We start from the raw sequence: 25,784 nt of genomic DNA on the forward strand, positions 1-25,784 counted from the left end.
TCTCCGATTTCAAGGATACGCATGTATTGAAATCAGCTGTGTATGAGAATACTGTGGAAAAGCCAGCCATTACACTAGGTTTGATAAACCCCAGATCCTCGCTAAGGAAAACAAATATATTTCTAGAATGATCCGCTAGGCTATTGAAATACAAAAACATTCTAACTTCAATAGAGTGGAAACTTTCTACCACCTGGGAGTTGGGACCCACTCTTATACCAGAGGACAAGATACAAGTCAGCTCATTCTGCAAGTATCCAGGGCAGTGAGCGAGGCAATTATGAAATCGTTGGCGGTAGTTTGATATAATAATTATATCATCTGACAGACGAATCGTCTGCCCTCGTCTGCCCGTGACGACGGACTACTGCAGTGTTCGGAACATTAGATTAAGTTCCATGTTGTATGCGGGATACAGAGTGAAGCTAATTTAGATTCTATTTCTTTATTTTAGCTTATATTTTTAAAGGGACGATAATTACTTATAGCAATTTACGTTATATTTATTAATTCATATTCAAAGGACACCTTGTTTAATTAGTTGGCTCTACTGAACGCAGATACAATATTAAATTTCAAAAGTAAATATTAATCATTTAGACGAGCGTGTCTCAGATTTAGTAAAGGTCACTGCGTTTCACACTTACGTACGCGACGCGACGTACTCGTACGGGGACGCGGTGAACGAACTGTCTCTGTTTTGTGCGACAAGTTTATTTTAGTTTGCATTCTCTTCTCATTTTACATAGGTTTTCTCATATACATATGTGTTTTTCTAAGATATACATAAACTTAATTTGCATACATATATATATAGGCTTCTTTTTCTATGGAATGTAAATAAATAAAAAAATATTAATATACCTAATGTGATTAATATTATCTATATTAATATTTATCATACACACACCCTTTTAATGCCTTAATTTTTTTTTCAGCTTCACTCCTGCACATAACAGTTTAGACTGGGGTAACCTGGGAACCTAATGTGACAACACTCCGTTCTCATTAAGATACTTTCATTTCCTACTTTCCGCTGAATTCTGGAGGCACTGAGTTTTGAGTTACGGAACTTAACGCCGCTCCTTGCCTCGTTACCAGAGCGAGGTAATGAAAATATTGAATAATTTATTTCCTGGCCTTAAATTCTGTCTTAATTCTTTGTCATTTTAAAACAACTTCAATAAGTAAGTTAAAATACAGGGGTTATAACGTAGAAGACGGACTCACAATATATCTCATAGAGTTGAAGATTTATTTCTATACAGCTTAGTGCACTTTTTCCACATAACATAGTAAACAAAGGGACACTAACGGCAAAACACTTCGTTTTCACTTTCTATTCAAATTTAGGATAAGGCAGAATTCAAAATAAATATGATCATTCCCCGAGTAGGAATCGAACTTACCAATACCATCCTATAATAAATATCTTTACTCTATCTATACAGTAATTTTCGAAAATATAAATTATAAAATGTAAAAAGTGTCAGGTAGTAATAAGCACACGGCTTAACAGTTTTAAGTGTTTCAAATCTTCTTGTGGATTGGGAATCGGGGCAAATAGAAAGAAAGCCTTTTGAAGTCGGCTGCTACGCTACAGAGCAGTCCAATTGCAACAGAATAGGGCTATAGGGCGTTATCTTATTTACATTCTAAGTTTAGTTTAGTTAGTTATTATGTAAAATATTTTTAATTATTATATTTGTGACTAACTTTTAAAGTGTACCTATCTACAAGAATGCTTCGTACACTCGTTCTATCGTACACAGAAATAGCAAAGGCTTTAAAAATGAAATTAATTACAATTTTCTCGTTCAATTCAATTACAATATTTTTTTCTTGTATATTATTATGTTATTGTAAGCAGGACCATAGTCGGTTCGATTTCCATTCGAGAGAATTAATTATTATTATCTTCACTTACTTTTAGGCCAGTCGTGCCAGACGCACAAGTGTGTAGCTGTAAGCCCGACTGGTTATAGGTTCGATCCCCACTCGAGCATATGAAATATTTATTCAAATTTATTTAGATTTTCATTTCGCTCTGGTGTCGAGGCAAAGCGCGGCGTAGAGTTCCACTCAACACATAACGCCTTGAAAATTCGGCGAAAAGTAGTGAACGTTCAAACTTGAACTAAAAATAAGGTTCTTTTAACGTGAAGGGCAAACAAAATAATAAAACATTAAATTATCTAATAATAAATCCGACATTTACTTTACACGATTAAAATATATAACAGTATCATCATATCACTTACACGTGGTCGAAATTTTGCGTTTCTATTTTACATACAAAAAGCTAACGATCTTTATGTACTTACTATTGATTATAATTAATACGCTTTACAAAATTTACATATATTTTATTAAACTTACGTTAACAACACCGGATATAAAATGTTATGGAATCTTTTTTTTATTTGTCACAGATAATATAGGAAAAATATGTAATAAAAAAAATAATTGCCGTCAAAATGTGAAATTAAACATTTTATTATACAAAAATATTAACGTTTCAAAATTCGCTATTTGATATATTTAAATCTATATTTTTAATTTTCACGGCAATTATATTTTTAGTATGTTTAATCAATTTTTAAATAAAAAAATATCGAGTTTTGAAATCAATTTTTTTTTTGGTTTACAAATCTTTATTATCTATGACATATAAAGTTAAAAAATATAAAGATCATTTTAAAATACTATAGAAAACAGTGGTTAATTAAAACCTTAGTTACTTAAAAATAGACATCTATTTTGAACGCGTCTACTATAATATTTTCAGTTTTGATTTCGATTCCTTCTTATTATATGTATATACAGCCGCCATTTTACTTGTTACCAAAAAGAAAACTTTAGAAAAAAATAAGAACTAAATCTACACATTTGGTTTAATTTTTTTTAATGTTAATAACAGAAGGATTATTAAATGAAAAATCCATTTTTGTATATTTTTTTATAGAGAGCTATCAAAACTGAAATCTTAATACGATATCGTTTAACATCAGTCATATTGAAAAAAAAAACACATTAAGAATAACTTAGTCAACTAGTGTTAGTAGAAAGTTCTGGAATAACGTTCGTATATCACAAATTATTCATATTTGGAAATTATAAGGACATTTTTTTTCTTAGGTTTTATATGTTTTTTTATTTATTATTAAAAATATGGCAAAAACAATGGACTATTTTATATTGGAAAAATAGATATTTTAATATATAACAACAATAATGTGATGTTAGTCGCTAATTTATGAGCAATATATTGGGGATAGGAAAATGAACTTTATCACAGCATAATTAGTCATAATATATTATTTTTTAATATAAATTCCATTTAATATTAAAAAAGCATAGAATAAAAAAGCCTATAGTAAGGCCGTATTACACAACAGAGACCATTCATTTTACATAATGGACGTGTGTAATTATGGTGACTAAAATAAAAAATAAACAATTAATATTTAGTATTAATAGGAATAAATATTTTGAAAGTTTCATAAGTTTTTAAGTAACATTTTCTAAAAAAAGATCAAATTATCCTTATCCCACTGTTGATAAAGTTCATTTTCATTTACCAAAATGGAACTTCATTTAACGACTTATACCGTCGACGGATCATGGTTGCCCTGAAGTTAGCGGTAGATGATTGCGCAGATTTGATTTTAAGACTTTCTTATTTTTGATTATTTGCTTCCCGAGTAAACTACGTCGACCGTACTGTAGGTCGCAAATGAATAGACTCGCTAGTAACAATATCATTAGCCCATACATTAATAGTTATTTTAGATAATGTTAACGCATAAATAGTTACATAGAAATATAGAATAAATAATATGAAAGTTTAATTAGTTAATTTCTTAATAAGCACTATAACAATACAAATAGTATTATTTTAGTATCAATAGTGTATAAAAGTGAGTAAAAATTTTTGCGTTAACAGTTTTGATTATTTGTTAAAACTGTGTTTATAAAATTTGATTTAGTCTGTCAGTGCAGAATTCAAATAAGATCTGCTTTTGTCTAATTATCACATATTATGAAATAAGAAATAATAATAATCGAATCAAAATTGAAATCACTAAGAAATAAGAATATTTTTAGTAGAAAAAAATATATACTGACATTGTATATCTATATCTAACAAAAGAAATCTGAAAAATCTTTGCTTACTCAAAATCAACATACAGTACGGCCGACACATCGTGGCAGCGCAGATTTAATTTCAGGTATTTTCATAGTTTTGATTATTTAGTTCCAGACTGCACAATGCGCAAATGTTCAGAAAACTTCAGGGCGGCCTCGAATCGTAATGTACATATGGTTTTATCCGATTAAATAAAAATCTTTTTCTTTAAATTCCACAGTGACAAACAAAATTAACCTCTATCACTATAACAATAAAGTTCTTTCACCGGTGTCTTCTACACGCATTACTTTGGAAACACTCGTCGCAGACTCGCACCGGCTTTATTTGACCGTAACGAGGTAGTGGTATGGAGTTCGAACTGCATGATGCACAGAATACTTTGCCTGCAAAAAATATTTTAAGTTAGAAAAAAAATGTGAAAATTATATTATATTATATTGTAGTATTGGATACAATACTAAATATATTGTAGCACTATTCTTCGTTATATGCACAGAGGCACAAGCTTTGCTCTATCTATCATCAGTGTATCATTACGTATGTGTGTGCATGAGTTTACGTATATGTGTATGAGCGTGAGTGTGTGTTGGTGCGTGCATGCTTGTGTGCGTACATGTGTGTGCGTGTAATGCATACCGCAGTTCCGGCAGTGATGTCTCCGCCTGAAGGCGGTGAAGTGTGCGTCGCAGCGCATGCAGGAGGGCGCCGCGATGTCCGGCACCCACTCGGGGAGGCGCTCCACGACGCTCCCTGTGCTATCTTGGCCCTCTGTGCTCTGTCTGTGTGCTGGCGTTGTGAGCTCTTGAATACGGCTTGTTTCTCTGTAAATAGTTAATCATTTTTTTTTTTCCTTATCCAAAATATCAAATATCAAATCTTTGACAAAAATTAAGCTATCAAAGCAAAAAATTAGAAAGACAAAAACAAAATTCAACAAACCTATAGCTAAGATCGCCAGTCGACCGCGACGATTGCAAATTATTCGCACTATTAATATTGTTGACGTTATTCGCGTGGGATTCAGACGCAGTTGAATCGGAATTGCTGTCTGCGTACACTTCTTCCGCAGAATAGACGCTGTCAAATGAACTTCCTGTGGAATATATATAGAAAAATTTAAGCAGATTTAATTTGATTTAATTTTTATTCATTACAGTTCATATTATAAATAAATTTAATACTTTTAATACTTTTAATAAATTTAATAAATTTAATACTATGACCCATACCATTCTGTATAATTTGATCCTCAGTTGGTTGATATTCAATCGTAGTTTCCTCTTTGATTTCATCAGTTTCAGTTTCATCTTCACTCGTCTGGTTTAGTAAAAATACGGCCTTTAAAATATTCCTTAAGTCAGCCGCAAAATTAGTTTGTAATTGGTCTGCAACACCCGCTATGCATACAAATAGACGGTGTATGAGGTCTTCACTTGATCTGGAATAAAAAAATTTATATTAATATTAAAAATTACAATTGTAACTAATTGGGACAGCTTGGCTGTAAGGGCGATGGTTTTGAGTTGGATTGACATTTGGGAGAATTAATTATTTAATCACTCTGGGAAGAAGACATCAGAGAAAGTGTGACGTTGGGTTTCGGAATATTTCGAAAATTGGGCGGAAAGTGGGAAAATCAATGTCTCATATATTCCCCCAAATCCCTCCTAAGTTATTTATATTGAACCACCATATTTCTGTGTAGTAATAGTTTAGGCATAAAACAGCTCTGACTACTTACTTAAACTTCCCTCTAGCCTGTTGCCTGGCGGCGAGCTCCTGCGCCTGTAACGCTAGAGCTATTTGCTCGTCGTCCGCGCACTCTGACGTACCGCACGACGTGCCGCTAAAATTAACAATTGTTATTAAATTATATTTGACATATAAAAAATAATAATGGAATATATGTTAAAAAAATATATTATTGTTATAACTTAAATAAGTAAAATCTCCTCTGAGTAAGATTAAGATTGTATTGTGTTTATTCATTTTATTGAAACAAAAAGTTTCAGTTTGCACACAACCTTCTTGTTTACCAATACTATGTGTGAAAAATCGGAAAATTACGAAAAATATTTACCTCAAAAAAAAAAACTAGATACCTCAAAAAAAAAATCATTAATCAATGTCAAACACACACCTTTCATCAACAAAATGGTCCAAATTCAATCTTAAGGGACTCTGATTTTGTATGGACCGATTATCTAATATAACATTTCCAGGCGACCACATTTTCTTTTTTTTCTTAGTTTTAGCATTTTTTCTTTTACGCCTCGTTTCACTACTAGGTTCAGCCTTATTTTCTACTAACGAAGTTATTTTCTTATCAGATTCCCTATGCCTTCTTAATTCTGTTAAAACGTCTTCTATCGTTCTAAATTCTTCTTGTTGATCGTTTGTACTTAAATTTAAACTAGTAGCTTCATTTAAATCTTCTCTACTCAACCTCACACTATCTATATGAGAAGACCCGGCCTCATTCTTATTTGTATTGTCTTCTACATATTTTATGTTGACAATTTCATCTGTCACTTCAGAAAACGAATGTTCTAGAGTGTTAGTGTCTTTTTCATCGATTTTTTCTTCGACAGGACTTTTTAGCACTCTATTTTGTTGCATAAAGTGGTTTTCCTTATTTTGATCTGTATCGGGAGATCTATCTAAGCTTGTGTTTTCCGTACTAACTCCTGAATCGGCGGGCGATTCGTTGTCACTTTCGTATCCTAACATAAATTTTACTCTTTCTTCACTATCCATAACTCGATTGTTATATTCAGAATTTTCATTATTTTCAAAACTCGGTTTATATTCTTGGTTATATTCTTCGTCTAACAAAATAACACTTAGACTAACGTTAGCGATTGCCATATCGATATTGACGATATCGGCATCGATACTCGGCATTATCAATGGTGCATCTGAACTCATTATGACTCGATTAAAATTATTTTCCTCTTCTTGATTGAAAACTGCCGAATTATTATGTGATAATGACGCTAAAACGACCGGTTCTTGACTTATAGCATTTGGTATCAAATATCCATGACTCGTCGACGGCATACAACTTAGCTGTTCATTTCTTGGTCCAGAAAAATTAAACTCCTGCGATTCACTCGATATCAATTTCGGCACATCACTAGTCGAATATGAATGAGTTTGCTCAATAAGATCGACATCACTAACGATAGACGACAAACGATCAGCTATTTCCGTAACTTGTTCGTTTAGTGATGTGACCAATTCCTGATCAGGTATTTGTCTATTGGACGTTTCACCAGAAGTGGAAGCCGAAACAGCGTTTATTACTAACGGATCGAACATCATTAGTCCGTTGGTTGAGAGATTTCTTAGCGACGACATATCATTTTCATTTCTACTTATTTTTCTTGTTCTTTCTATGTTAGTATCGTTAGTATGGAATGTGTCAGTGCTTGTGTCTGTGTGTCTGTCGATATCGGACTCCCTTTCGGACTCGTCATCCGCCGTGAGACGCTTTAGTCCGTCTATGATGGGCGTCATCACCTCTATGTTGCCTGGTAAATAATCTGCATCGGTTATTGTCGGTTCACTTGAACTGGAATGAAAAGTTTAATAAGTAAATAAGTTTTAAAATAATTGAAATTTTTTAAAAAAAAAATCGAGTTCCGCCACGCAAGATGCAATGTCTATAAAATTGGAATTGTGCATGGGGAACGGAGTGTGCTAGCACTAGGTTGCCTCTGCCTACCTTGCTTTACGCAGAATACATCAAGCAACTGAATACATAATAAATAATTAAATGACAGTAACCTTTGTTGAGAATATAAATCTCTGCACTGAGCGTGATCTTCGTAAAACTTCGATACAAATTCGTTAATGTCGGGATAGCATGAGTCCTCTGTTGAGTTTTCTGCTGTAAAAGAAATAACATACAATTTGATATTTATTTGAATGATTATATTTTGCAATTTTTCATAATAAATATATTGAAGATCTGAGATTTTGTTATTTTACATTTAAACAGCTTCTGAATGCAAACCTTATAGATTATAGGTTCAATCCCCACTCAAAATATGAATTATACTAGTGGACCCGGACGCGGCTACGCCTGCTTCAACTATAAGAATATTTATTAAATATATTCATTAAATTATTTTCAATTTTCAATAGAATTAATAAGAAAATATAAGTTTAATAATCAAAAAGAATAATAAGTAGATACACATTATTAGAAAAAATTATCTGAGTTATTGAAATTAACCAACAAAAGGATTAAAAGTAACTAAAGGATAGACATTCTTAATATTAGAAAAAGTACCTAAAGTTTTCCGTGCGTGCGTACATAGATATCGACTCTACGAAATAACTAAACGTTTCTCTCTATTAAGCAGGATCATTTTAGCGGACAATATCAAATAAAATAAGAAGAGAACCAAAGTGTAGCTTAAATTAATTATAAGCAGCAAATAATTACATAAACATTTACAATAGTTCGAAAATGTATGAAAATTTATAAAACCGTCAACGTCATCTGCCCATTCGCGTCGGTCATACTGTGCCGCCCGTAGGCTAGGTCATTTGGAATCAGTGACATCTCCTTAATTATTTATTAGAATGTTATACAGTAAACTATAATTTCAATCTAGATAAAATGTTAATAGTGACTATTATATTTATTTTCATAAGGATGAATATCAAAATGTCGCGGTAACGGTTGCGTAGCGACGCGACGGTTGTTATTAACATGGCAGAATAAATTGCATGTCAAATTAGAAAGTACTTTAAAATATATTAGTATATATGTGTAATGAAATGTTATATAGCCTATAGCACTTCTGAAGAATGCAGTTTTCATACAAAACATAAACAATGAAAATCGGACCAGTAGATCCAGAGATCTTAGCGTTCAAACAAACAAACAAACAAACAAACAAACAAACAAACTCTTCCGCTTTATTATATTAGTATAGATTATTATAATTGTTTCGTTCTGATAACATATAAACAATACAAAATAATAAAAATAAAACGTGGAAGAATATTGAAGGAATGATTAGTCTATAGATTGTTCTCAATTTTTAAATAAATAAATAAAAATAAAAACAAGCAGTAATGAGAGTTAAAGACGAGAGCAAAAGCAAAGTAAGTCACAATTCTATATTTAATGTCATGCTTCATGCTGTATCCCGCCACAGGCAGAGGGAACCTGGGAACCTAGTATTTAGACAATCCGTCCTCATTACGAAAATTAAAAGTCGAATTATGGAGGTTGAGTGGTGGTACTCAATGCTGCAATATTTTATGTATTTTTATTATTAAACCTACATTACAAACAATGTCAAATCGCAAATAACCATAAACAAGTACCTGGTGGTATTTCAAAGTTGGCCATATTGATATCTTCATTGGAACACAATAACTTTTCCAGGGCCATAAGTTCCCGTCTGTCTAACGTCCATAGCAGCGACTTGATCTTGTGCAGCAAATGGCGGAACGGACGGAACATATCTGACATTTCATCTGAAAAATATTACATTAAAATTAGATAAATTACATATTAAGTATTATTTCATAAACAAATAAAATTATACATTATCTGGCTTTTGGTTTGAATTGTTTTTAAAAGACGTTTTTAAAGGCGGCGGTTGTGGGTTTAATTCCCACTCGAGGGAAGAGAATATTTAAAATCACCACAAGCTTTGTCAATCACCAAAAATATTACCAATACCAGTACAAAATCCAAATGAAGTCATAAATCACGACCAAAACCACTTACCTGGTTGTTTGTCTATACTCAAAGGCCCATTGGAATATATGAGGAGACCACTAACTATGGCCAGGCGAGGCACCGCGAACATTAGAGCCGGGTCGTACGAGTCCACCTGGAAATTATACAAGCAAATAAAGTTATTATTTGGTTTGTGGATTCGATTGCCACTTAAGAAACGAATTATTTAATATTTTCATTTCCATTGCTCTGGTAACAACACAAAGTAAGACAAGACACCACTGAACGCGCAGTCCCTCGTGGTGGTGCGTCCCTCTGCATCGAAAGTGATACAGCATAAAACTAAAAAAGGAGAGACTAATCACCTACAATTTTGCGAAATACACATAGAAATTAAAAAAAACAATAACTTGCCTGTTCCTGCGTCAACAAGTTAAGTTTCAATGCTCGTCGCAAGCTCTCCGAGAACAACACACATATCAACTGTTGAGCTTCGAATTCGTGCGGCGTCTTTACGTTCACCATCGCACTCACGTAACATAACTCGAATTCTGCGAAGAGTCTGGAGAAAACAAAATAAATATATATAAAAAGGCCAGTCGTTGCGTAGTGGCACAAAGTGTGACTTTAAACGAGACAGGTTGTGAATTCGATTTCCACTGTGCAGGGGCACTGTACGACTGCAAACGGCTGTGGGTTCGATTCCCTCCCAAGGAATGAAATATTAAAAAAAATTATTTTCTCGCTCTGGTAACGAGACAAAGCGCGGTGTTGAATTCTGCCATTTAACATGTAAAGCGTCGACTTAAACGGAGTGTGTTAACACTAGATTCCCTCTGCCTACCCTATTATAAGTGGAATACGACGTGAACCTAAAAAAAACGTTACTTCATAAACTAAAAATACCGTAACAAGCTTAACCTACTTACTTCAATATTTAAAAACGAATAAGAGTTAAAAATAAACATGATTAAAGAACAGTGTATATTCTAATATTTAGTCCATGTCATAACACCCCTATAATTTAACAAAAAAAAAACGTGAAAGATATTTAGCACAGTATGACTGGAAGTTATCGTTTACGATAACATATTGCCTCTACTTTTCAATACAAACAATGCGGTTCTCTTTGATAGTTTTAATGAATTCACCAGTAAGTACATATACGAGCCGAATATAAACATTTAATAAACAAAATGGTTAATGGAATGAAATATTGGTTTATGTCTACTGTACTTAAAGATAAATTTGAGTGTCTGAAAGGAGATTAAAATTCAACGTTCGCTCTAAATTGCTGCTAATCTTTTAGATTACCGTCGTTAATGAAATTACTGTTTTTTGAATTAATAAATAAAAAAAATTAAATTAAATCAGCTTCACACTGTATCCCGCAAACAGCAGGGTAGGCAGAGAGAACCTAGTGTTAAGACACTCCGTTCCCCAAGAATTAATAGATAGCGTAAAATATTTCACATTCCTTCGAGTCTTTGTATTTTAAAGATAATCTATAAATATAATAAAAATATAACTAATCGCTGTCTGTATAAGAAAGAAAAAATTGGGGACATTTATCAATGTGTTAGAACCTACAGGCTACAACAATGATTTTTAATACCTTTGCCTGTTTGTTACGTATGCGTTAATCTAAGAAACTTCTTAATAGATTTATTTTGGTAAACTTCCCTTAACCCAAAATGTTTGTTTCATTTTAATCAGTTCTTAAATAAAGTAATATCAGTCAGACGCGACGCTGCGAGCGGTACCTACTTAAATCAATCAAGTCACTCACTTTTCCACTTGGTGACGACAGTCTTCATATTTTACAAGTACCTAACACCATCTAAAAACAACAGAATACAAGGAACACTCACTTGTCGAATATCCTCAAGCTCTCATGCAGCATATCGTCGTGGTCCTGCAGGGCGAGGCCGCGAGGACGGAGGCACTGCTCTCTCAACAACGACCTGACGGTTTCCAGACTTCGTGTCAACGCCTTGGCCAACGGCCGCATTGCAGCCGATTCCTCTTCCCGACTCATTATTGACGAGCCGGCAGCTAGGCACTGTAATAATAATCAAAAAGTGATTTTAAAAAACTGAAAAATAAAAAGATTAATCAGCCTCACGCTGTATCCCGCATACACAAGGATAGGCAGAGGGCATCTAGTGTTAAGATGTAGGTCAAATAAAAATACATTGCTTTAACACTGATTAATTAATAATAGATAAAGTCAAGTTGTGCTTATATGTTGTCGTTGCTTTAAGCAAAAAGAATTTTTACATGGATGACGAGTACAGAAAAGAGACAGTGTAATCATAGTTCCTCCTTACCTCTTCGCAAATCAGGAAATAAGTGGAAGATAAAAGATAACTATCTTCAATATAAAATTTAAAAAACAAATATTCTACTAAACGCAATATTTACAGAAGTAAAAGGCACAAAAAAATATATAAAATGTTGTTCTCCACAAAAGGTAAATTTTCCACATGAGACCTACACATACCACGTATCTACTTATAAGAAAGTCTGTAATAAGTTTTTACAATCTGATTTTGCTTTAAGTTTACGTACAGTAAATATTGAAACGGAAGCTACTAGGTTAATGCGTTCAACTTTGCTTAACACGCGAGAACTTAACATGAAAACATATTCTTAAAAGTTAGCGCAAACGCTAAAGGTTGCTATGATATACGTTTTCATAAACACAAGTTAATTTTTAATAGTGATTTTTTTAGCTTCATCTTTGTATCCCGTATAAAGCAGGATAGGTAGGCAGAGGTAACCTAGTGTTAAGACACACCGTTCCCCAATTTCCGAGGAATTTTTCGAGGCATTACATGTTGAGTGGCGGAACTCAACGTCGCGCTTTGGCCTGGCACCAGAGCAGATGAAAATATTCTTAAATAATAATTCATTACCCCGAGTGGAGATTGATATAAAAATTACATTATATTTAATGTTTAGTTTTTATTTTTTATTTTTTCCATACCTCCGCACCAAACCACAGCTGCCCAGCCAAGTTGTCCTGCAAGACGTCTTCGGGAAACTTTACTCTGAAACCTCTGGCCACCCGCTCATCACCCAACACTTGGTCCATTATCTGGCTAGTAATATTGAGTACTCTATCCTGAAAAGGAAAAGAAAATAAGGATGAAATGAAGCAAAATATAAAAAACAAATAATACAAAATAAAATAATTGGTATCGTGGCGATGTGGGATTTCAGTTTTTCGAGCTCAGCATGGCTACACTTGAAAAGAGCGGTAATTTAATCACAACAATTTAACCGTGACCAAATGGAATGGTTGTTATTAAGAACGACAATAATAGTGCTAACATTTTAATGCTAAATCTTACAAATACATGTAAGTATACTCAGCAAATAACCTTGAAAATTAAAAAAAAAAATTGTCTTACTAACGAAATGTTATTTTATTTAAACCATACACCAAGTAGAAAATTAAAAATATAGCTTATTATAAAGAGATTAGTAAAGGTTACTGGTTATATTTACATATAATTTTATAACGAACTAAGATAGCAACATTGTATTTTGTGTTTGCAGTTCATGCACGTGTGAACAATGCTCTCTCGTAAATGTTATCAAACGTAATATAATACCTACCTACATACCTAATAGGTTATCAGTAGGTAAAAGTGCTATTAATATCTAATATCTTAAAATATGAACTCATTGCAAAAAATCTGCATAGAGACTGTATCATAAATACTTAATAAAAAATAACTTATGATTTTTATATGTTGTACTTAGAGGCCAGTCGTGGCGCGGTGGCTCAGGCGTGTAACTGTGAACGCGACAGGTTGTGGGTTTGATTCCCACTCGAGGAAAAGAAACATTTAAAAACGATTAATATTTTCATGTTTAAACTATTAATATTTCATTCTTCTTCTTCAGGTAAATAAAATATTTATAGAAATACAGAAAAATATATAAACAATTGCTGGACTAAAGCGCTAACAAGCTGTTTCAATTGTGATAACAATTATTAAGTTTGAATACTGCATAAGAGCTTATTTAACTTTTCATTGATGTTTTTCGGTTCAATCTCCTTTATAAGCAAATACTGTACTTTGTAGCATCCCTTTATATTACTGTTTTTGTAATTTACTCAAATCATCAAATATTTATGAACTATTATAAAAGTTGACTTTACGTATGCAAACCACAGCCCGATAATATGTGTGATAATAATAAATCTTTCGCAATTTTATGCACGCCTGCCTGGTCGAGATTGATTTTCAACGATCCGGTGTCACATGAGACAAATTGAAGTTTTGAAATAATAAATATTATAATATATGTATGTAACATACATTGCGACAAACAAACTCGGTAAACTAATTCGTGCTAAAATCTGAATGTCTGATAGATGAATTTAATAACGCTGTATGAGAATCCTAGTGTTAAAACACTTTCGTTCCCCACTGTGCTCCGAATTCTTGAGGCATTGCATGGTAAGTGAAAAGAACGAAGGAAATTAAAATATTTAATATCCCCTAGTAGGAATCGAACCCACAATCTGTCTCGTTTACCTCTCAACGATGTACGATGCTTCAGAATAATCAATATTTTGCTAAATTTTCAATGAAACTCTATTTACATAACATTTAAAAGTATTCTCACATTAAATATGTAAGTACCTATATAAATAGAAAGTAAGGTAATAATCTAATTCTAGAGTGCACTTAGATTTAGAAGCCTCACTCGCAGGAATGTTCTTAGCACGAATGAGATTTAAAGATAATCTAGGTACATAGCTACGTAGTTGTAGATCTAATGAGATCTAGGTAATGCAATACTAACCATATTGTATTTTATATTGTATTAGTTAGTTTCTATGTATATTTACTTTTAATTCACATAAGCTTCAGCAATCAACATTTCAACTGTTAACTTTTGTCTAAATAGATATATAACAAAGTTTCAGTATAAAAAAGAGAAAAAATAAAATTCATAATATATCGTACATAATATTATCACGCGACATTTTTACATAACTACAGACAACCAGCACAGCTATTATTTTATCATAAACCTGAGTCATTTATATGACTCACGAGTGCAAAACATTGCAATTAGTGCGATTATGCATTTAAAACTGAAGACTGCGGTTTAAAACTTTAAAAATAAATATATCTTAATTAAATGTATCAATTCTACGTTTTTCTTTTCACTCTGTAACCCGCACGGCAGGGTAGGCAGAGGGAATACCTGAGGGAATGCAAAAGAAATAGTAGATGGTATGGTAGAAGTACCTACATCTAATTATCATTAAATAAATAAACATATTAGAATAATAATACTAATAATTTAACAGCTAAGTAAGGCTAATTTGGGTGAAGTCGTGGCTTTAGGTTATACATGAAGAAGGTACACTTAAAAAGGGAACAAAAACCATATAGAATTTATTAAAACGTCGACTCAACCAAAATATTAACCTTAACGCAGGTCTTTGAACGATACGATCTGGTTTTCAATTAAAAACAACAGCTGCATTTATATACTGATGTTTCTTTGCGAATTGAATAATATTGCATAATTATTGTTTTCTTTTCTGGAGAATTTTAGTAGCACGCTTTTGTTCTTGGTATAAAAGTAGTAAATGTTCAAGACAAAGAAAATGTCCAGTCACTAATAATAATTTATTAAAACTCTGATAACTATTTATTTAAAGTTGACAAAACTTTCTCCTACTTCTACAATATCTACTTTCTTTTTGTACATAATGCGAATATTCGGCATAATATTATTTGTAGTGGTTTGTTTCACGCTGTATTCCATACATAGCAGAGTAGGCAGAGGGAACCTAGTGTTAAGACACTCCATTCCTATTAAAACACTTGCTATCACCGCCAAAATCTAGATATAAAATAAGCTTTTTCCTATAGGCAGAGAATTCGTTTAGCAACATGAAATATGGTTGAAAACCAACACCTTCACCTACTTGAATTTAAAATTGACGTTCAAAAATTATAATACGTTTACGTCACAGTCGTAATCGCTAGAAAACGGAAAACCTTCAATATTCATGCAAGTTACAACACGCATAATAACATGCGTATATTTTATAATCTGACTTCTCGATTATACTATTAACATCTTACTTAATCCACAAAGAACCTCTACAGACACGTACGCATTAAATTAACCTTTTTTTTCACGCTCTATCCCGCATATAGCACTGTTAAGAAACCTGGTTAAGAAACTGCTTTCCATTTTCCGCCGAATTCTGAAAGCTTTGCGTGTGGAGTGAAATAGAATTTAAGACTTTCCCTTAAACAAAGGACTAATTGACCTAATGGCATCTTAGCGGACCTTTAACTGGCGGGTCACGTTCAAATTGCCGACCACTTCTGACAATATACTCGTACACTTATGACTGCATCCTCGGCCAATTTACCGGTTGGCAACGTTACTTTGCAACAATGTTATGGAACAACTGCGTCATAGTAAAATGTTAGAACCAATATTCCAGTGAAAATATTACTTAATATAATAAAATATTAATAAAAAACGTAAAAAAATAAAAAATAAGAAAAGAAAACAGATCAGAAAGGCCTGTTTGTATTTTTTTGTGTGGATTTTAAACAAAGTTTCACGAAATATTATAATCACAAACACATACACAACTACTGTTTCACGATTCATTCATTTTTGCCAAAAAAAAAACAAAGATTGTCAACATTTGCGTCTGCAAGTTTTGATACCATCAAATAACATTGAAAGAGCTACGACACATCAGCTAAAAACCCTCCTGAAAGATGCTGTCCAGAAATATATACAAGCCCGAAATTAAAGCTAAGAATAGTATGATATTAGGTACTTTAAAAGAGATACATTTTATTTGGTTATGAATTTCAAATGTTATATTCATATTACTTAAAAATCAAATAAAAACAGGAGTAACCCTGAAGAGCCACATTGTGGAAATCCATGTTTAAATTTGGTTATCATGAGGCGATTGTATGAGATCATAATATTCATGTTCTTCAATTACAATATCAAATATAACCACTGCCGAATACAGTTTAAGCAAATAACAAACATTTTTTTAAACTACAAGGAGTTTATCATTGCTATATCTATAGATATAAAATAATCTAGACCGAGATGAAACAATCACCTCGCTCGGCCTGTAAGTAGGTAGGTAGGTACTGTAATTTACTGTGTAAATATATTTTTCTTTCGCCAACAATTACAAAGTAATTTCGTTTCTTGCTTCACAAGACGACAATATAATGTTACTCATTACGATTTTCCATGAAATGAACGTGTTTTTTTTTGTATATAGGTAGTATTTTTGTTGATTTTTATTTATTTACTTAAAGTTGTTTGAATATTGAAATAAAAATGTAAAACATTGTTATAATTACCTTGAAATATTCATTTTCTAAAGTATAGATCCTAAAAAATAAATACTAAAACTTCTTTTATCTCTATATGTCTGTAATGTAAATTCAAACAATATGCATACGACTTACCAGACCTGTATATAGATATGTATGTACCTATAAAAGAAGTCTTTATTTTCGATTGATAAGATAATACACAACATATAAATATACCTAACATATATTATGAAAACGGATTTAAATCGGAAACATTCAAGTTATCGCACGATGCACGCATGACGCACATAAAATGATAGGTGATGTATGTATATCTCCAAAATTTTCCTTTCCAATATTCAACGCGATAAATACTGTATTCATAGTGTTTACTGTACCACTTTATGAATATTTGAAAACTCGTAATTTTAGAGCACATATAGTATACATACATATGTGCGTCACATGTGCTACATTTACAATGTTTATAGATTTATTAATAGAATAAAATGTATGAGAAGGTAATAAAAATAATAGTTTAAACTTTAAAAAATCAAATTTTTGGCCCTATCATTTTAAATAATGAGAACGTTAATTTTACCTATTAATAATTTAATAATATATAAATGTGGCCTCGTTTGTGTGTTTACATTTAATACGAATACAAAAATGACATTGTTTTTCTAAGAATCTTTATACAACTTAGTTACCTTGCGACAGTATATTAACCTCTGAATCATTCATTATGAACTCATTTCCGATCGAGTCTAATAAGAACAAATTAGATCATTTAGCCCAGTATTTATAAACCGTTCCTAACTCTGAGATCAATCTTGAGACCGACCTTGAGATGCCGTTTTCATTCATAAATTATAATTTATGAAGACATTGCAATTTATGAATGAAAACGGTGATCGTAGACAAAGAGCACGTTTAATCACAATTTGTACATTGTTATACCTACATATTTCTATAAATATTTATTTTAGATCAATTCGACTCCTGTTAACACCTTATGCGATATCTAAGGTTCTATTTATTGACACGTATCTCTTTTTCTAATCCAGTTTAAAATAATATTTTATAACTTAGGATTACATCTACTCCCTTCTGCTCTTTGGGGGGACTCTGCTCTGTTACCAACCCAATGAAAAAAACAAATGTATTATTTAATTTATGAATATATCATGTACTTTATAATATTTTTTTTTTCTTAGTTTAAACTTTAAGACTTGCCTATAATACCCTGACATCACACTTACAAACACAAATCGGTAAATGCTAAAAAATAAGCAAAAGATTTACCATAATTACCTATACGGATTAAAACTACGAGTATAAATATACGACGTAAAATGTTTGGGTCTTACGATTCAAAGCAAAATAAAATTGCGTGACTAATTACATTATAATTTATGATAACTTAAACTTATAATAGTAGTTACATAGTCCTCCAATGTTATTTTATTTGTGAGAATATTTTTTCGTGAGGCGTTCGTGTCCTAGCGGCACAGCGTGACGGTTTTGGATTCGATTTCCGCTCGGAGGAATTAATTATTTTCATTCTCGATAACAAAACATACTGCGGTGTTAATTTCCGCCATTCAACATTCGATATCCCAAAACCGGGCAGAAAGCAGACAACGTAGTGTCTTAACACTAGTTTCCCTCTGCTTACCATGCAATATACTGTACACAACGTGAAGCTAAGAACAAAAAGAATATTTTTATATTTACAGAAACTATAGGTTATATTTTACGTTTAGACCACATATCATATCTACATACATATATAATCGAAAACCACATAAAATTGATACAAATATCAATATCATATATCACGTGCTTACAAAGTTATCGTATCGCCACGTTCGCTATGCACTTCTCGTTCCGATAAGCAATTAAGAAATTTTGTTTGGAGTTTTATTTACTCTTTCATTTAAGAGGGAATATAAAATGTTAATTACAATTCAATGACGTCAGTGTCCACGTTTATGTTTTTAAAACCTTAAAAATCGAATTATTCTTTATTATTATTATTTGCTGGATTCCCTTTTGAGACACATAGGCACACTAATACCTACAAAGTATAACTACTAACTTATTTTAATAATAAATGAATAAACCATACTATTAATTTCATAGATATTTACTACTAACCTGAGCATGCCTCAACTGGTTGACCAGAGTGGAGCATCTCTCGGGGTCTTTGCGGCCGTCAAAACTGTCCAGCTCGGTCGCGATCATGTTTAAGGCGTCGTCAGCGAAGAAGAATTGCGCAAGTAGCGAACGGTCGTCCCTCTGCAACAAAAATATTGATAATTAGAAACATAAAATCGTAAATACATTGACGTATCACAAAGTACTCATAAATACGTCATAGTTATCACAAACGCGTCATTACATCAACATGTATTTTTATAAACATAGACAGATATTTTTAAAAATGAAGAACTAAAATATCTAAAATTGTTTTTTTTTAGGAATTCTCAAACCAAAACACATACGGCGTCGCATAAATATTTACATAATACATACATTCATTGACCATTTAAAAAGTTACTTCCGAACAAAATATGTAAAAAAAAACACGTTTATAATTGGGCGTGCGTAAGAAATCCACGACACGGAAATAAATAAGAAACTCGAATACAAAAAACAAAGAAACAAAAAAATGTAGAACTTGCGACTAAATATGGACAAAGTAAAAGGCGAAAACGTAAGTACCCGCCTCGTTAACCGGTTAGTTCGTGATTTGTTTACTTCAGTATTATCAAAGATTGTAATACAGTTTTTTGTGAATAAGTAGGGAACTGCAAATAGCCTTGCACAGTGCTGTCAAAGCGTACTGGCGCCATTCGAATAAGTTCATGGCCTTTACAACTATCTAATTGAACAAAAATAACATAGAAAAAAACCCTTTGTAGATTATCTGTTTTTAGCTTTACGTTTTTTTCCTGCGTATCAGTGTAGGCAAAAGAAGCCTAGTGTTAAGAAACTCCGTTTCCCATGCGCTGCCCAATTTTCGAGACATTGCGTGTTGAGTGGCGGAACACAACGATGCGCCTTGTCTTGTTACCAGAGCGAAGAAACGAAAATGTTATCAAACAAAGATATAATAATTCCAACTAATCAATAAAAGCAGAATAATAAATCTTGTTTACTAATAGATATCTGACGACATGATTTCCGTATTCATTTAAATATTATATAACAATGTGTATTGGAACGTATTTGGTTTCCGTCCAAGTGACGATACAGAGAATCCTTGAGCGAGCTCTTTATTTAACTAAAATATAGATGTTTTTTCCGATTTGTTTAAATAATATAGTTTGATTTGGCACTTTAAAAAAGCTATAGTACCTCCTGTTAACGACAAGACATAGTAAATAATCTATACATGTATCTGAAATAGTTTTTTATAATTATATATTTTTGAAACAAAGTGGCATAAAACGCTGATATTTAATATGTCAATTCCTAGGGGAGTGTAGGGGAACATTAATGCCGATATTTATAAACCACTCTTAAATCTGAGATCGACTTTGAGATAACGTTTTCAATCTTAGATTATAATCTAGACTCTTTTCAAAGATTTAGAGTTCAGAACTGTTGATAAATACGGGCCTAAGAGAAGATTGCCGAAATTCCTATGGGAAAAACAGGATTTCACATTTTATACGTTAGCCTACGGGGTACGCCTCATACTTGTTATAATATCAGCGGAATTGCTTCAGATAAACATTTACGCGTATCGTTGAGGATATCAAGTATGAAGAAGTACGTATTTCTAGATTGTAACTAAATAAAACCGATGACATGTTATGTATATTACTTTTTACGACTACGACTACAGTTTTCTATCAAAATATTTATTTCACAACGTCGACATATGGTAAAAGCCTCGATTTACTGGCAACCAGCCAAGCCATCATATATCTTAATGGTATCGAAAATATTGTCAAGTGGAGTTGTGTTGTATTTATATATTATACATACAATATGCCGCATATAAGCAGGGCAGGCAGAGGGAACTTAGTGTTATCACACTCCGTTCTACACTTTCCACCGAATTTTTCAGGGCTTGGCGCGTTAAGTGGCGGATTTCAAGACCGAGCTTTTGCCTTGTTGCAAGAGCGAAGAACTGAAAATATTAAGAAATAATAATTCATTCACTCGAGTAGGAATCGACCCCACAACCGTCCCTTTACAGTCACACTCTTGTGCCCCGGCGCCAGAGAGGCCTCTACATTATACATAATATATATGTGTATAAACCTATATAAAATATTTATTAATAATAAATATTATTTATTTTTATTGTTAGTAGTAAGTAATAAATCTTTTTTTAATTAACTTTCCTTTCAAAACAAAGAGAACAAAGACCGGTTAAAGAAATCGTAAAAACAGAAATTGAAAGGCTTCGATTGTCGACAACATCGTGACGAGTAACATGAAACTGGTGAAAGTTAATCCAAACTTGTTGAAGAATTATAAATCCTATAATGTGGGTTATACGGATTATTTTGTAAGATTTTTCTTTATTATTTTAAACGCTGAAAAGAAATGAAAATATATTATACTGATTAAGTATTAAAATATTGTAAAGATACATTTTCAAAAATATATCACCTAATAAATCACTAATAGACAAACTGTTAATTCACCTTCTTCTTCGCATAATATTGATCAAGTACATACTGAATAAAAACTGTTTTCGTTATGGACCAACTTCTATAATTATTGATGTAACTAAGTAATAATACTTATTTTTGTTATTAACTTCACGCTGTGATTGTGATATAGCAGGGTAGGCAGAGAGAACATAGAGTATTTTGTAAGGAACGACGTGTCTTGAAATGAAAACGATTTATTCCCCCAATTTTCGTAACTCAACGATGCGCTATTTTATTAAATAAAAATTCCCCCAATGGAACCGAACCTACAATCGTCGCGTTAACAGTAGGACACTGCCATTACAGTCAGTCGTTTATTATGACAAATACACATTCGAAGACACTAAAAACCATATTATTGTGATAACTTTACCAGTTTACAATGTAATGTATTGTTACCATTGACACACTGGCGTCATAGCAGTAACAATGTTATTGTAGAAGACTTTTATATGCAACATAAGAGGAAAACTCTCGGGGATTTCCCTTCAAACGGTAAGAGTTGCGTGTGTCGTACTAGTTGATTCATTTTGACCAAGAAACAAACATACCAAGAATATTAAAAACAAACCTATTATATGGAAAATCAGGATAGTTCTCACAAGGTCGGGGTTCAATTTTTTTAACGTTCCCTTAAATATTTTTTGAGTTTTTAGCATCTCTATTAATATCAATTATTTATTAATTTAATTTGAAAAATATAAAAATTTACGATCTTAACTTTAAATGTAATCCCTTAGGTATATTATATTCCATTCTTTTATAAGGTGTCTCCACACATAAAATAAAATTATCATTCACAATTTAAATATAATATATACACTTCCTAGCCTGACATTTCAACACCTTACAGTAGTCCATCATTTAAATATATGCTATAAAATTTAGAAGTTAATTAATACATGTCACACTCAATTACAGCATATTCATCAGATATACAACGAACCTACACCTAGAATGAGTCACGGATCAAACTGTGACATTATACCTACGAGAGATAAAAAGGTACTTGCCACAGATAAGAATCAAACATGTAATATTATAATAAATTTACAAAGTGACATTATTTACACGATAAGCTCCACTCTTATCTCTTTTACATAACATGTGATCCTTGACACGAAGACGCAGAGTGATGTTTCTGTTTTCGGTTACAAGGTTCGCAGCTTAGCGAGCTTTGTGACGTCATAATATCTATCGTGTTATTAATTAGCATTTCTTGTGTAGCTTGTGCTTATATGACAAAATATGTAAATTAGTTTATATGCGTAGAAAATTCGTAAATGCAATAGCATTTTGCAACATTCTAGAGACGTAAAATAGGTAAACTATTGGAGAATCTTAGTCGAAATGGTATCTCCTATTGTGAAATAGCATGATTTCTTTCACCAAAACGTAAGACAAACACTGAAGCCTATAAAACAAAATCTGTATAGAGGATTATATTATAACCTCTAGCTTATCCGTATATTTACCACTAAGCCACCAGGACAAAATTTCTACTTCATTGTCCGTCATAGGAATATATAGGTACTCACAATAAAACCCAAACAGGATAAAATGGAAAGGAAAACAGCATCAAACTATAACAACGCGAAATGATGAATGCACGACGTTCCTTTCCTTAATCTCGATGTCGCGGACGTATTCATCATCTCCATCTGACCTAGACATTGTTGCGCACACAAATGTAAAACTAAACACGACCGTAATAATACCTTGTGTAAATAATAGACCAGTCGTAGAGCAGGGGCACGGGTTCGATTCCCACTCGAGAAAATTAAATACCTAATATTTTCCTTTCATCACTCTGGTGACGAGTGAAGATTAAGCAAACTAAATGTATTTATATTATGAAAAATAACAGCGACGGCCTTAACTGCACCAAGCTTTTATAAAAATTATAGAGTTCTTTTGATCTATTTAATAATCTATATATAACAGACCTTCATCGTCTTACAAATCCAAGGAAAAATAATAAAGAATCGCTCCAATATTCTATGCCTTTAGTACGTATATAGAGTGTGTGTTAGATGACGAAACGTTATAGTTTTTTTTTAACTTTACTTTGTGGTTTTTTGGAGCAACAGCCGTTTTCCAATTACGCCATTTGAAGTGAAGCTTAAGAAAACGTGAATAAATATATACTTTTTAAAGAAGATTTTTAACAAGTTTGCCGTTTAGAAATAAACAAAGTCAGTGGTAACGTTTGTGATTACCTAAACTTTTACAATGAAGGCATTATTATTATATTTCTTTATAGATATATAATATTAGGCGTATTTACTTGTACGGCTACTATTCATATACACATGGTTTAACTTATACCCATTATAAGTGCAAATATGATAACAAAAAAATACTTAGCAGATGAGAAAACTTGAGACAGACAAAATACTGTTAGGTTTCTTTGCAAAAAGTTCGACTCTAAAACTCATCCGAGTCATAATTTAAAGTATTAAATCTTAATATATCTATACTATACACAACAATTATTAATAGTTGCGACTTTTATAAAAACGAATTGTTATCTAAAAATTAAGTTATAGAAATACCTTGTCTAGGATTTTGATTATTGATGAAAATATATTCATAATTTTACTTAAAATTTATTATTTAAAAAAAAAATCGGTAATTCGCTATAGTATTAACGACATGTACCTGTAATATAATTTACGCTCCTACCAGTTTTTACAGGTTAACGTGCGCGTGGCACATTGCAATGTTTCGAGAAATTCGTTCACGCTACGGCTTCTGCGTGCATCGACCCCGCAATTAAGGGCTCCAAGTGGGTTCAAGGTGGATCAAATAACGCATAATATAATAATTCTGGAAACTAATAACTAATTACTGTAAATATATATAACACGGTTAAAACAAAATCAAAGCTACAAGAAAAAATGCGAGTTACAGACTTGTTACATTGTAAAAATAATTTCAATAAAAATATTTTACATTACTACTTTTTCTACTAACTACTTTTACTAGATCTATACTGAAGTATTTAAAATAATCAAATACGTACAAAAAAACGAAACCAGTAATAACTTACTGATTCCGTTTTTTAATATTTTTTGCTACAAATTTATATCTCAACTATGTAACTAGGGTTTTTTGTTTTACAAATCGTATAAGGTATTTAAAAAAAATGCAAGGAAAATGGAAAGGATGATTAATCGAGACAGGTCAAACCAGTGTACGTGCGTGCTGTATTATTAATTTGGGAACCCCATGGGAACTAATATCTCAATACTTTTTCAATTCCTAAGGTAGGTAGGAAGCTAAATAATAAGTGGAAAAAATTATTATTGACCAAGCTGATACCATTCTATACAAAAAAAAACAAATATGAAAAATATTAAGACTACATTAATATTCAATTATGATTAATATATTAGCTGTATAAATATTGTAAATTGAGGACGTTCACATTAAGTAATTGGGTTCGACTGTACTCACATGTTACACATCGACATGATTGCTTCTAATTGTTCCTAATGCTATTCTTTGTTACTTAATATTTACTGCTTCATTGTGCAGGCATCCCTGGGGCATAAAATTGTTACCTTACGAAATATTATATATAGAACTCTAAATAATATACCAATTTATATAAATTCTTTATTCTGTACTTGTTTCCAAAGAATTTTTAATGATAATTTTATAATATACATATTCCTATTTACTGCGAGCGTGAGTTTCCATCACAACTTTTATAATACATAAAATAAAAACTAATTTAAATATTGAAAGTTATTTTAATTCTATTCAATGACCCTAGCTGCATATGTAATCTTTATATAATACGTATTATACAATTGTTATATGAATTACTTGAGTTACATAATAATAATAATAAGTATATATGTGTGTGTTTATATTTTTAAAGGAGTTTTTAT

General features: G+C 31.9%; 1 protein-coding gene across 1 annotated transcript in view; it reads right to left on the reverse strand.

Moving 5' to 3' along the window:
- Nucleotides 1–2,191: 2,191 nt before the first annotated feature.
- Nucleotides 2,192–25,784, reverse strand: part of LOC146528337 (lateral signaling target protein 2 homolog) — a 34,382-nt gene continuing 10,789 nt past the window's right edge. The window contains exons 2-14 of the mRNA XM_085202792.1: nt 19,370–19,510; nt 12,850–12,987; nt 11,732–11,922; nt 10,275–10,422; nt 9,909–10,014; nt 9,500–9,652; nt 7,943–8,045; nt 6,294–7,727; nt 5,895–5,999; nt 5,383–5,591; nt 5,093–5,246; nt 4,790–4,974; nt 2,192–4,536 (exon numbers count right to left, since the gene is read on the reverse strand). Coding sequence (XP_085058918.1) covers nt 4,415–4,536; nt 4,790–4,974; nt 5,093–5,246; nt 5,383–5,591; nt 5,895–5,999; nt 6,294–7,727; nt 7,943–8,045; nt 9,500–9,652; nt 9,909–10,014; nt 10,275–10,422; nt 11,732–11,922; nt 12,850–12,987; nt 19,370–19,510 — 3,189 coding nt within the window. The 3' untranslated portion in view covers nt 2,192–4,414. The remainder of the gene's footprint in view (nt 4,537–4,789; nt 4,975–5,092; nt 5,247–5,382; nt 5,592–5,894; nt 6,000–6,293; nt 7,728–7,942; nt 8,046–9,499; nt 9,653–9,908; nt 10,015–10,274; nt 10,423–11,731; nt 11,923–12,849; nt 12,988–19,369; nt 19,511–25,784) is intronic.

The sequence above is a fragment of the Heliconius melpomene genome, chromosome 19, assembly GCF_056956725.1.
Source record: "Heliconius melpomene rosina isolate 202511_hmr_F chromosome 19, ASM5695672v1, whole genome shotgun sequence".
In the NCBI taxonomy this organism is placed as follows: domain Eukaryota; kingdom Metazoa; phylum Arthropoda; class Insecta; order Lepidoptera; family Nymphalidae; genus Heliconius; species Heliconius melpomene.